Source organism: Liolophura sinensis, chromosome 8 (genome assembly GCF_032854445.1).
Source record: "Liolophura sinensis isolate JHLJ2023 chromosome 8, CUHK_Ljap_v2, whole genome shotgun sequence".
Taxonomy (NCBI): Eukaryota; Metazoa; Mollusca; class Polyplacophora; order Chitonida; family Chitonidae; genus Liolophura; species Liolophura sinensis.
In genome coordinates this window covers 56,525,105-56,539,896 of record NC_088302.1, presented here as the reverse complement: position 1 = coordinate 56,539,896, position 14,792 = coordinate 56,525,105, and the positions used below count along the sequence as shown (strand labels likewise).

Genomic DNA, 14,792 nt, shown 5'->3' with positions numbered 1-14,792 from the left:
CATACTCAATGTGCTTCCGCTTCAAAGTGCCCGGATAGAAACAACAACAACAACACCTTGGTTTATGAATTAGATTACTGCAAGTGAAATAAGGTAAAAGTCATCATGAATATCAAACCGATGCCGAAACGCAAAGAAGGAGGCCCGTCAGAGGCTGCATTTGATCTCGAGCAGCAATTCATTCTGCGCCTACCCCCGGTGAGAAGTTGATATTGTTCTATAAATTCGAATGAGCAACAACAACAAAACATAAGCCATAGCGTAACCCTTCGTGGCCTATAGAAACTGAGTTCTGGTGAAAGGGATGTGTTAATTCAGCAAACAAGGGGAGTTGGCCCACTTTTTTTAGATCATCCTTTAGGAAAATGAGATTTTTCAATGAATTGATATCACTTTATCACGTACAGCAATGTAGCAAAATTCTCTGGCTAGCCTTAACAGCCTAGCCCTACCACCTCGCTATGCAGTTTAACCTGCTTTAAAGTTATGCTCTGACTGTTCATACATGTATTCTTACTAAAAAACCCCAGCTTGTTTGGTGGCCTGCCCTGTTAAATAGAACCCGTAGATATCGTACCCCCTATCATGTCACTATATAACCACTTTATAGGCCCAGAATCAGCAGTATGAATTTTGCGTAAGAGTAATATCAGATAAGTAAGGAACCAAGGCCATCTCAAAGAAATATGTTGTTGTGCATTTGCGTTGTCTTTATTTTTGTGGTGTTTCCAAAGTTATGTGGAATATGCAAATTAAACAGTGAGATATTATTAGCACTCAGTGGTTCAGTTCAGGTTACCAGTAGATGTACATGTGAAATGGTTGGGAAAATGTGGCTGCAGCCATTTAGTTTAATTTCCACCTATCTTTCGAAAAAACTGTAAAGTTATCTTTTTTGTTGTCTTTTTTTATGATGAATTTCATATATCCATATTCCAGGGCCCAGCAGCAGCTTTAAGGAAAGATGTCCAGTCAGGATCAATGTCTCTCAAAGATAAACTGTCCATTGAGCTTCACCCAGACAACAGAATAGGCGTTGTTCGGTATGGAGCAGACCTTTTCAATACAAAGGTATGAATACATATATGGTGCAAAGTAACAATAATTGAATGCCTTTGGATAACATACCCTAAATGACCTGAGATTTCAGCCACAAAAGTGCATTTTTAGAGGCAAATAAAAGTCACAAAATGTTATTTTTGGTGCTGAAACTTACAGTTTTCCCATAGAATATCATCCCATGTTCCAAGCAAACCTCAAAACACCTTTCTAAAATCCATAGAGCTCTCAGAATGAGGAAAAATAGGCAAGTCAGTCATGGACGAAATTTATGGTCATATAGGATACTATCCGCAATACTTTGATGTCTTGGTTCCTTGCTAGCTGAGTGGTCTACTGGCTTCTTCCAGAAATCCTGAAGCTCTTGACTGATTGGATTGTGATATTGAAGAAAGCTGTCCAGCTTCATCTCTGCATCAGGAGCTTTGTAAAATAACTGGGATGATGGTGAAAGAGTAAATGGAATAATTACTGACCATCAGCAAAATAAGTAGGGACAAGTCATGTTCTGACCAGTTTCTACTTTGTTATTTTTATCCATGATACAAGTTAGTTTTTTCTGTGATGCCAGTAAACTTATTTAATAATACGCAAATATTTACTCTAAATTTATAAGGAGTTACAATGGGATGGCACAGAATTACCTTCCTTGATGTCACTCTCTCATTTTGAAAGGTGTGTTTCTAGTAGTGAGCTGTGGTTAGGTGAGACCTCAGAAAATGGCTAATGACAAGTTTCAAAGTGAAAGTGGCAGAAACTAGTTGAGGACCTACCTTTGAGACAGATTTGAAATTTGTAAACTGATTTGGAAAGCCCAGAATAAACCTTATGATTTTTCAATCTATTCAGAGGTAATTTAAAAATCCTGACCTTTATTAAATACAGTAAACAGCTTCAGATAACATCATCATATACATATACTCTACCTAAGCGAAAACATCGACTTCAGATAAGATCTTTCGACATTTCTGCGACTCTCAAAGGCTGATATCATGTTTCTTTTTTTTTTTTTTTACATATTTTGCCAAAGAAATAGTTGTCACTGTCGTCACATAACCTACATACTACAAAAACTAATCTCATGTAACTAGTATGTCATAGTCACTGTTATGTAACAGGGGAGGTAATTCAGAGCAGGTCTCTTTAAAGTACTGTAAAATAAAGAAAAGAAAGCTTGACACTGTAAGTGTGCTGTAAGAAAGATCAGGGTCATTCTCCTGATTAAAGTTGTTTTCATGAACATGGAGTAAGAACATTCATTATTTATTGTACAACTGGAATATTTCTGAGGAGCCTAGCAGATCCTTTGTTGTTTACATGTACATGTTGATGACAGTGATGCATACATTTTTCCTGTAATATGTGAACAGCCATTTCATGAGATTTTATGGTTACAAAATCACCATTTCATGTAAATTTACTCTTGGCAGTTGCTATAACATGCTAGTTCTTACATCTGTAACATTGTGTGTTTTTATTTTAGCTGGTTGACCTGCCTTGTATCATCGAGACAGCAAAGACAGTTGACAAAAAGACTTTCTACAAAACTGGAGATTTATGTCAGGTACCTGTCTACACATAGAAGCTGCTTGGTATCGGTATAACATCTTTCCCCCTGGACTGTGTTGTTATAAAGCAGGTGTATATGTGTACCATGTCTTCCCTCGTTGGAAACATGTATTTCCTTCATGTAGCAGTGTGTCTTGACAGTCTCTTCTTGTCCACAATCTAGATATATAGCTTTGAACGAACCTTTCATAATGCATTTAATAATTCAATATTTACATATCAAGTCATTTAAGGTCTTTCAACTGTTCTTATGTGTGAGGGAAAACTGATTATGACAAATATTATGCAAGTTAATACATTGTTATATTTAAGGAAACATTTGAGATGATACAATGCATATGTTTGGAACAGATGATGGTGTGCACTACTGAAGAGGAAACACAGGAAATAGAGGAGAAAGAAAGCCCAAAGAAAAAGGACAGCAAAGACAAGAAGTACATATGGAACCATGGAAGTATGTTCAGGTTTTGTAGTTACATATATGGGTAGCGTGATAGGGACAGTGTACCAGTTTTCATCAAGTAAAACACCAACTGGGATGACCTTGATGATGACTTCTGAATCCTGTGTCCCTATCAGTCTAGGTTAATTCACATACCTGAAGGCTGTGCTTTGCTAATTTTGACCTAGATTATCCTTTTTTATGGGAAAACTGGTGAAAAATTACTACATTTAACCCATTCTGCCTTCTAAGGTGCCATTTGAAATCATAAAATGTCACTGGCGTTCAGCACTTGGATCAGGGCCTGATGTAATGTAGTTCAGCACTTGGATCAGGGCCTGATGTAATGTAGTTCAGCACTTGGATCAGGGCCTGATGTAATGTAGTTCAGCACTTGGATCAGGCCCTGATGTAATGTAGTTCAGCAGTGGATCAGGGCCTGATGTAATGTAGTTCAGCACTTGGATCAGGGCCTGATGTAATGTAGTTCAGCACTTGGATCAGGGCCTGATGTAATGTAGTTCAGCACTTGGATCAGGGCCTGATGTAATGTAGTTCAGCAGTGGATCAGGACCTGATGTAATGTAGTTCAGCACTTGGATCAGGGACTGATGTAATGTAGTTCAGCAGTGGATCAGGGCTTGATGTAATGTAGTTCAGCACTTGGATCAGGGCCTGATGTAGTGTAGTTCAGCACTTGGATCAGGGCCTGATGTAATGTAGTTCAGCACTTGGATCAGGGCCTGATGTAATGTAGTTCAGCAGTGGATCAGGGCCTGATGTAATGGAGTTCAGCACTTGGATCAGGGCCTGATGTAATGTAGTTCAGCACTTGGATCAGGGCCTGATGTAATGTAGTTCAGCACTTGGATCAGGGCCTGATGTAATGTAGTTCAGCAGTGGATCAGGGCCTGATGTAATGTAGTTCAGCACTTGGATCAGGGCCTGATGTAATGTAGTTCAGCAGTGGATCAGGACCTGATGTAATGTAGTTCAGCACTTGGATCAGGGCCTGATGTAATGTAGTTCAGCACTTGGATCAGGGCCTGATGTAATGTAGTTCAGCACTTGGATCAGGGCCTGATGTAATGTAGTTCAGCACTTGGATCAGGGCCTGATGTAATGTAGTTCAGCACTTGGATCAGGGCCTGATGTAATGTAGTTCAGCAGCGAAATCTGAACTTGAAGAATTACATTTTCCTACATGTTTAAATGTAATAGATTTATATTATGGTCAACAGATGTTCAGGTTGATTGGAAGACATCTGTGACCTCTGTACTGATTGGATAAAATGGCATGCATAGAATTAAATGTTAAAAAATCAAATTCTTCTCTTACAGTAACAGCTCCTCTGAAAAATGTAAGGAAACGTCGATTCAGGAAAACATTAAAGAAGAAAGTGAATGTGAGTATTAAAATCTGTGGTGTCTAAATGAAGGAAATAAGACACAGCTTATACGTGTGTTCCATAACATAGAAAACCTGGCACCTAAGTAATGCCCATCTACGTGTACAATCCCCTTACTTTTGTCTTTTCTCAAACTCAGCTTTTTACATTGTAGTACTCATTGAAGTGTGTGACCCCATGTTGTGTACTTGTCGTTGCTAGCAGTTTTAAGTTGTGCTATGTTGAGCTCTACTTCCATGTACTTAGTTTTTTTTTATATGAACAGGTAACACTATTAATGTCTTGACATTAAAGGTAGTTACCTCCCTTCAACATTAAAATGCTAACCGTGTTGGTCAGCCATGCTGTTATTACATGAACTTATGTTCAGCGTGGACATTTTCCTCCTTACATCTGCCCACATGGCCTGTGTGTCACCAACAGTTAATGGTTACAAGTTTGAAATTTTACCTTCCGTTTTGGAAGTTCCAGAATAAAAACCTTCTGTAGCAGGAGCCATATGTTTGTCGCAGGCAGCTGTCAGACATTTTTTGTAAGATCTGGCCATACATGAACAGCGTTGTCCTTTCAGTATATGGAGCAGCCTGACATTGAGAAGGAAGTGAAGAGACTTTTTCGTATGGACGCGGAGGCTATTGATGTGAAGTGGGAGGTAATCACAGAGGATGATAAGCCTCTGAATGACTCGAGTGGTCAGCCACAGACTGTGGTTGAGGCGTCTGGATCCACTAGCGATGACCGCCCACTCCAGCGTACCGACACCAGCACAACACTGGACATGTGTAAGATGTTTGGTGACTCTCATCTCAGAAACTCTATGCAGATGTGTCTAAACTGTGTCTATAGCCAGATATGGGACAAGTTTCAGTTGGTTTTATCTTTATTTGCTGTTCCTACACACAAGTACATGTTTTACATTTAGCATGGACCAAAATAAGCAGGTGATTTCTTGTTCCCACACAAACAGAATGTAACATTTTACTAATTCTCCAATATTCCATGTCAGCTTTGTTTTCCCCATGACTATACTTAAAGTGGATGCTAATCTAGACAGGTTTTATTGTCATTATAATAATTTTTTTAAAACTATACTATTTTAGTATTATATGTAATACATTTACTACAGTGTCACTAAAATATATGTTGGACATATTTAATAAATTTCTCATTTGATTTGTTCTGCAGTGGACCAGGACATGATCCTGCCAGAGCTGAGCAGTTCTGAGGATGAGGAAGACAAAGATGTCAACATCATGGATTCAGGGGAAGATGATACCAACATCACATCACAGGGACTAGCTGAGTCCTCACATCAAGGCTTCACCTTGTCTGATCAGGGGGCCTCACAGAGTCAGGACTACATGCTATCAGGAGATACAGGTACGTGTAACTAGATAGCACACCTGCCATACATTACATCACACGGACTAGCTGAATCCTCACACCAAGGCTTCACCTTGTCTGTTCAGAAGAGTCTGGACTACTTGCTATCAGGAGATACAGGTAACTAGATAACACACCTGCTATACATCACATCACAGGGACTAGCAGAGTCCTCACATCAAGGCTTCACCCTGTCTGATCAAGGTTAGGACTGCATGCTACAGGAGATACAGGTAACTAGATAACTCACCTGTCATACATCACATCACAGGGACTAGCTCTCCTCGCATCAAGGCTTCACCCTGTCTGATTAAGGTTAGGACTGCAGGCTATCACTGGATACAGGTAACTAGATAACACACCTGTCATACATCACATCACAGGGACTGGCTGAGTCCTCATATCAAGGCTTCACCTTGTCTGATTAGGGGGCCTCACAGAGTCAGGTCTACATGCTATCAGGAGATACAGGTACGTGTAACTAGATAACACACCTGCAATACATCACATCACATGGACTAGCTGAGTCCTCACACCAAGGTTTCACCCTGTCTGATCAGGGGGCCTCACAGAGTCAGGACTGCATGCTATCAGGGGATACAGGTACGTGTAACTAGTTAGCACACCTGCCATACATCACATGACATGGACTAGCTGAGTCCTCATATCAAGGCTTCACCTTGTCTGATTAGGGGGCCTCACAGAGTCAGGTCTACATGCTATCAGGAGATACAGGTACGTGTAACTAGATAACACACCTGCCATACATCACATCACATGGACTAGCTGAGTCCTCACATCAAGGCTTCACCCTGTCTGATCATAGTCAGGACTGCATGCTACAGGAGATACAGGTAACTAGATTACACCTGTCATACATAACATCACAGGGACTAGCTGAGTCCTCACACCAAGGTTTCACCGTGTCTGATCGGGGGGCCTCACAGAGTCAGGACTGCATTCTATCAGGGGATACAGGTAACTAGATGACACACCTGTCATACATCACATCACAGGGACTAGCAGAGTCCTCACATCAAGGCTTCACCCTGTCTGATCAGAGTTAGGACTACATGCTATCAGGGGATACAGGTAACTAGATAACACACCTGTCATACATCACATCACAGGGACTAGCAGAGTCCTCATATCAAGGCTTCACCTTGTCTGATTAGGGGGCCTCACAGAGTCAGGTCTACATGCTATCAGGAGATACAGGTACGTGTAACTAGATAACACACCTGCCATACATCACATCACATGGACTAGCTGAGTCCTCACATCAAGGCTTCAACCTGTCTGATCAGGGTTAGGACTACATGCTATCAGGGAATACAGGTAACCAGATAACACACCTGTCATACATCACATCACAGGGATTAGCTGAGTCATCACATCAAGGCTTCACCCTGTCTGATCAGGGGGCCTCTCAGAGTCAGGAGTACATGCTATCATGAGATACACGTAACTAGATCTCATTGTTTTTTCTTTTACCAGGGACTTTGAAGGCTCGATTGTCGGAGTTACAGGAGCAGATTGAAGACTTGAGAGAACGAAGGCAGACACAGGAGGACCAGGCTGCTACCACTGATGACCCCATTGCCATGGTAACCAATCAGTTAGCTCAGTATGCTGTTGAAGTTTGCGAGTAGTTCTATCCTTTTACCATCTATACATTAAACTGTATGTAGCATAAACGTACAAGTCGATGGCCTCGATGCAAGGCTCTGGAATAGCCTACAAACAGCTGTACCTTGTGGGTAGCAAAAAACACGAGTTGTCCGGCTCTGCACATCCGTGAAGACATACTCTAGGCAGGTTTGAAATGAGACTTCAGCATGTTTTTGTACACTTTGTTTTAGGACTACAAGTTCTTGGAAGTGTGATAATAAAAGAGTCACAAACAGTTCACAGCCATTGCAGGCAATTGTTACATCTATGTTTTAATAGTGGTGTGTGGACTTTGGCGATAAAGGTGAAAACTGTTTGTTTTCTAGAGCTAAAAAAAGTCCTACTGTATATTTTGGGCAAGTATTATTGATCACATTTACTATAACATAGGTGTCTGAAAGAAAGTTCACAATCAAATGATGGAGAAATTTGAGAAGTTTCTAAATGAAAGAGATATTATTTGTGCCTTTGGAGCACAATGAGGTAAATGATCGGTAAATTAATGTCAACAAAGGTTGTGTAGCATTTTTTATAAGTGACAAGATATAGTAGGGCTGTTTTTACCTTTAACAGCAAAATAGTGTGAACAAGAAACTCTCCTGTTGAATTCCCCTGGTTACATGTAGCTTATATGTGGACCAGATTGGAATGGTGACAGAGACGATGGTGGTCATATGCTGAGTGAGTTACTGTTCTATGATTTCAGGACCAGTTCCAGGCTGTTATTGACAGCCTTCTACAGCAAGAAAATGAGAAGGAAAAGGAGGTAAAAGATCTCACCATTAAGTTTTTGTACTTTCCCCTTCATTCTTTGACCTTTTTAGTACTTTGTACCCTTTGAAGGAAAGTATTTACCTCACAAAACAACCATATATATCAAGTGAATACATGATTTGGTGAATTCATCAGATCTTTCCATTCATATTTTCTGATCTTGCATTTAAGTTATATTTTGAATCTTTAATTGTTTTTTTTTTAAATCAATATAAAATCAGTAAAACCATTATTTACATCCATCATATTTTCCTTTTCTTTAACAGTACAACATACTGATGTCAGTGTTAGGCTGATGTGGCTGTGGGGTGCAGGGAGTTGTCTCCCCTACTATAATCAACTTAGCCAGATGTGCATGGCTCTCGGTTGTGAGCTGGTGATGGAGGAGGTGTGGTGGCCCCTCATTCAGGATAGCCACTATTTACATACGAGACACGCTGGGATGGATGTCTGATGTGAAGCAGCAGAGGGGCTCAGAGCAGACGGCTAATTCCGCCCTGTGGTTAGTGATCAGTTCATCTCCAGTATCCCAGAGGAGTGAATATCCTGGGTACCTGAGGACCAGTCTGGTGACAAGTCCGTGATATAACTGCTGTACAACACAAAATAACCATGGACAAGCTCATCTCACATATAAGATACTTACAGGAAGCGGGAGAGTGTTGAGGAGTGTACAAATGTCAGTGCTAAATAAAATGATTTAAATTGTATATTTTTTCATTTGTGAAAGAAAAATTGCCTGCACTGACTTACTATTACTGCAAAGTACGGTAATACCAACATTTGAAATGGCTCCACCCAGTGATTTTCATGATATTGATGTCAGTTGTTCTGGTTCAGGTTACAATAGGCTGTGTCACACCATGTAAGACTGAAGCCACATTTCTCTCTTTAAGTTAAGATGGAAGTAACTTTTAAATTCACAACATAAGCATGCATGACAGTTAAGTGAAGTGGTTTACTAGGTGAGAAGCGTATGTTGCTTGTCAGTAGAGTGTGAATGAGATACAAGTGATACGTAAGCTGTAACCTCACATGCGCAATCACTCATGTGATAAAATAACTCTTAAAGTTATCAGTTAGCCAGAAACCTTGAAGCAGCAGGCCATAGGTTATCAGTCAGCCTGTAATCTTAAACAAACAGATCTGGTGAACCTGGCCATGCAGACTCAGCCCATCTTCTGTATATTAAATGGCCACGTAGGTGTCAAGGCTTATGCTAACATATCATGCCATCAGGATTTCAAAACCAACTGTTGCACAAGTGTCATAACAGCTGAATCAAAAATGCCTTCTTGAGCTTGTTTCTTAGTCCATTAAAACAACTTTTGGAATCACAGAACCAACCTCTCACTTCCATTTTCAGTGAGCGGCCTATGACCTCATTGGTCAAGAGACTAGTATTGGAGTGAGCTAGCACTTTAAAGTACTTTTTCTGATGTGACGTGATAATATTCCTTATCTGACCATGAACCAGGCCGATATGACATCGAGTAAGGCAGTTATGCTGGAACGATGTCATGCATGTTTGCAAGTATGATGTCATTTGTGGCTATAGGTCAGTAATGAGGAACACCAAGTGCTCTTGGATGACCAGGCAAATATGGAAATGACAGAAAACTTTCGTTTCCATATTATCCTCCGAAACAACAGCAGTTTAAATGCAATGCTATTTTTTTACAATTTAAGAAAAGACTTCTGACTATCTTGATCCTTATCATTTAACTATGCTTTTTATGACATACATGTATTGACATTAAAGTAGCCCTTTAACCATTTGAGCCATAGTATTACAGCATGCAATGTACACAAAATACCATTATCTGCTGGATGGCAGGATAAAGAGCAAATTGATGACACCCTGATGTATGCATAGAGAGCAAGTGCAAATGTAATGGCAATATATCTAAATTTGAACAGTTACCTCCCTTGGTACAGGTAACCCGTACGACACCATCCTGACCAGTGCTAGAGCTACATCCACCCAGTCACTGTGTATGGGACACTGAACAGTGCTTGAGCTATGCTCACCCAGTCACAGTGTATGGACACTGAACAGCGCTTGAGCTATGCTCACCCAGTCACAGTGTATGGACACTGAACAGTGCTTGAACTATGCTCACCCAGTCACAGTGTATGCACATTGAACACTGCTTGAGCTAAGCTCACCCAGTCACAGTGTATGGACATTGAACAGTGCTTGAGCTATGCTCACCCAGTCACAGTGCATGGACACTGAACAGTGCTTGAGCTATGCTCACCCAGTCACAGTGTATGGACACTGCTATGCATAACCAGTGCTCGTGGTATGTCCATCCAGTCACAGTGTACAGCCACTGACCAGTGTTTGAGGTATGCCCATCCAGTCACAGTGTACAGCCACTGGCCAGTGTTTGAGGTATGCCCATCCAGTCACAGTGTACAGCCACTGGCCAGTGTTTGAGGTATGCCCATCCAGTCACAGTGTACAGCCACTGGCCAGTGTTTGAGGTTTGCCCATCCAGTCACAGTGTACAGACACTGACCAGTGTTTGAGGTTTGCCCATCCAGTCACAGTGTACACCCACTGGCCAGTGTTTGAGGTATGCCCATCCAGTCACAGTGTACAGACACTGGCCAGTGTTTGAGGTTTGCCCATCCAGTCACAGTGTACAGCCACTGGCCAGTGTTTGAGGTATGCCCATCCAGTCACAGTGTACAGACACTGACCAGTGTTTGAGGTATGCCCATCCAGTCACAGTGTACAGACACTGGCCAGTGTTTGAGGTATGCCCATCCAGTCACAGTGTACAGCCACTGGCCAGTGTTTGAGGTATGCCCATCCAGTCACAATGTACAGACACTACTCTGACCAGTGTTTGAGGTATGTCCATCCAGTCACAGTGTACAGACACTGCTCTGACCAGTGTTTGAGGTATGTCCATCCAGTCACAGTGTACAGACACTACTCTGCATAACCAGTGCCCTGGGTATATTTATTCTCAACCTTGTTGAGTACACTGGGCCATCTGAACCAAAACATCCTTGTTTGACACAGCCTGGCCCTATCATAAAATGTAAAGTCTCGATTGGTAGGAAAGTCTTATTCTGCCTGATAAAAGAGGAAATTTTAAAAAATTAAGAAAAAAAAAAAAAATTCTAACAAAATTCTAATCAACAGTATGGACTTATTCATCTTGAAAGGTCAGTTGAATTACCCCCAATGAACTTAGTTCTAATACTGGGCGTGACATCATTTTGAGCTTGACCTATCCTATGCTGAGCACAAGAGTATCAAATTAACTGACAATTAGCCTTGGCTACAACCTGACTGACTTGAATCAAACTTCTGAGGTGAAAAATCTGCCTGCAGCTCAATGGCTCAGGAGCCTCTCACCAATGCAGTCAGCGTGAGTTCAAGTCCAGCTCATGCTGTCTACCCTCTCCCGGTCTGCCAGCAGCCAGTGGATAGTTGTGGGTTTCTCCCAGGCTCTGCCTGCTTTCCTCCCACCATAATGCTGACCGCCGTCCTATAAATGAAATATTCTTGAGTATGGCGTAAAACACCAATCAAACCAAAAAAAAAAAATGGAAAAATCTCCGCTATCAGCCTGTGTAATGCAGACAGAGCTCTGTATGAACTGATGTACTTGTATGTTCACACACAGGGGTGAGGGCTTGGGGGGAGGGGAGCTGTGTCAAGCTCATCATTCAGAAAATCTACGAAACCTGTATAGACACAAAAAAAAAACACACCAATAATTATGTGCTGGCGCCAACATGCTGTTTATTACACAGCCTATATGCACAACATGAAATTCTGCAATAGTGAATTCAGATGATACAATACATTAAAATAACACAATTTTATTAACTGATGTAAAAACAAATAGGAATTCCTGAGCGTGTTACATCAAAACATTTACAACTCCGTCAAGACGGTCACTCATTAGGTTGATAAGCCGAGGTAAAACAGCCTGGTCTGAAGTTTGAGATCTCAAAACGATACACCCAACTACCTCAATAACTTCACACATTTTTTTTTTTAAACCACAAAATTAACCTCTAGGTAGATCTGTACCCGTCAATTTCACACAGATGGCACAATGCTGATCTAAAACACAATTTACATCTGGGAAAGGTTACCCTGACAGCAAGTCCAAAACATGACAATTAGAAATGGGAGAATATATACACAAATGTACTTATTATATATTGCATGTGAAAAATACATTGGAATCATGTACACAGTACAAGTACTTCATACAGTACATGTTCTTCATACAGTACATGTCCTTTATACAGTAGTGTACAAATAATACATGTAATTGGGTGGTGTTTAGACGGTTTCTTCAACACCCTGATGAACTGCAACAAAATAAGAATTTGCCTTCATGTATTCATGTCATATGTGAAAACACAACTGAAAATAACTCAGAAATTATGACCAAGGATAGTTAACTGGTTGATCTCAGTATATGGTAATAAATAGTCACGTTGTAAAGCTTACATACATGTACATGTAATAACACAAATACACACAGCTGTCAACCTGCCCTAGTTATCAAGGTTCACAGGCAGTTTATCGCCCAACACCCACAACTTTCCGATAAATCCTTCACCCATATTATGCCCTTAATACAGCAGGCTGATGGATATGAACACTTGTGCAGGACAGCTTCATATGCTGTCTGTGGAGAACAGAAAATCCTGAGAGAAGGCCTTGTTACATTACAGCCTTGATCTAAGTTAACTTCCAACTTGCAACATAATATATCTCCCATTAAATAAAGGCATGTAGTCCATATTAAATGTGATGACAGCCTGGAAAGTTCAGTTATTGCATTGAAGATTGACAGGCAAATGTCAGAAACTGCATAAAAATCTTTTTATTTTGTTGAACTTACAGCCTGCAAAGCCACAAGAAACAAAAGCTAATGGTTGACATAAAATATACATGTATTAAAAACTTACGTGGTTAAAAAGACATGTTTAAAAAAAAAAATGGAAAACAGTTACTGTTTGAAGGATTAACTCAACATACCCAAACATCTGAACTGATAAAACATGCTGAGCGATATAGTTGTTTAACTTATTTTCCTTACTTGCAGAAATATAGGCTTGCATAAATATTCAATAGGCTTACCTGTTACAAATTAGCTCGCATGTTATTGTTAGGTTTAGCTATGTGACAACAGTTAATTGTTGGACAAAAGGAGGTGAGACGTTAATGAACAAAGATGCCCAGAGGTTTTTCAATATAACTGTCACCTGATGAGAAAGATGTCCAACACACCACTAAACTTAACTTGTCCATAGAACAAATATAACATATCATTATGATACACAATGACAACATATAATAAATGTTAACAAGTGTGTGACAATGTCTCTATGACTGACATCTGATCATTAGTGATCAATTTCTTGCGCAGCTCCATTTTCCAGTGTTGAAATAAGCTCTTCAAAGTCTGTCACATACCACTTGGCTTTGGACTGCACTTTCTCTCGAATCACATTTCCACCAAACCCGATGAATGCATCAGCTGGTGGGCACGCTTCCAAATCTGTGGCCCCATCACCAATCATCACTAACTTCTTATACCCACATTTGTCTTTAAGCCGTTTTATAACAGCAGCTTTTCCCCCTGATTCAGATGTAGGTTGTGTTTCATCGAATCCAGCATACTCACCATCCATGAAAAACCGCAGTTTATTGGCGTGAATATGTGAGCTTGGAATCTCCAGTTCCTCAGCAGCACGTTCAATCACACTTTGGAATCCGCCTGATACGAGGTAAATGGGTACATTCCTACTCTGTAAGAGCTGCACCAGTTCTCTCACCCCCGGGGTAAGGTTAGGAGGATGGTCTATCATGAAGTTAGCTAGCTGGTCTCTTGTGGGGCGTATAATGTTCAGGCGTTGTGTCAGTGCTCTGCGGAAGGTCATCGCACCGCCCATAGCAGCCTTTGTACACTCGGCCACTTGTCTTCCCACCCCACAGTAATTTGCCAGTTCATCAATGGCTTCGTCGGTACATACAGTAGAGTCCACGTCAAAACAAACAGCATCGGCCTCACACCAAATCCTCTGGGTTTCCTCAAAATTCGCCATGACTACGACAGTGTACTGTTTACTGTTTGGCATGTGTCAAACTCAATGTCTTGCACAGGTCTCTCCTTGCAACAAAGCTTTCGCTTGCAAACTCCTTCCCTTGCTCGCTTCCCGGCTCCTTCCTTTATCAACGTCCGAAATGATGAAATGACGAAGGTGCTGGTGATGGGACCCATAAGTACACCAGCACCGGAGTGGAAAATTGTCGCATGAAAACTGCACGTGTTCACCTCTCGGGGAAAATTTTCAGACTGGCCTGATGGTGTTATCTCCCTTTGCTTGGTAACGCTGCACAGCCCAGCTGATCGAAAGCGGCAGTCGGAAACATTTGGTACTAAGATAAGCCCTATTATGTTTGTATCAGACGTCGAGGGTTTCCGAAGTATTTTGTT

General features: G+C 41.0%; 2 protein-coding genes across 2 annotated transcripts; one reads left to right on the top strand and one right to left on the bottom strand.

Moving 5' to 3' along the window:
- The first annotated feature begins 47 nt into the window (after positions 1-47).
- Positions 48-9,749, top strand: LOC135473786 (transcription initiation factor TFIID subunit 7-like). The gene is made up of 10 exons (XM_064753679.1): positions 48-198; positions 940-1,071; positions 2,543-2,623; positions 2,980-3,082; positions 4,412-4,476; positions 5,051-5,261; positions 5,665-5,859; positions 7,360-7,469; positions 8,240-8,299; positions 8,574-9,749. Exons 1-10 carry the CDS (start codon positions 106-108, stop codon positions 8,601-8,603), a joined length of 1,080 nt encoding a protein of 359 aa, XP_064609749.1. The 5' UTR covers positions 48-105; the 3' UTR covers positions 8,604-9,749.
- A 2,305-nt stretch (positions 9,750-12,054) lies between these two features.
- LOC135473008 (phosphoserine phosphatase-like) lies at positions 12,055-14,573 on the bottom strand. Its single transcript, XM_064752775.1, has one exon. The coding sequence runs from the start codon at positions 14,431-14,433 to the stop codon at positions 13,699-13,701; it is 735 nt and encodes a 244-aa protein (XP_064608845.1). The 5' UTR covers positions 14,434-14,573; the 3' UTR covers positions 12,055-13,698.
- Between the last annotated feature and the right edge of the window lie 219 nt (positions 14,574-14,792).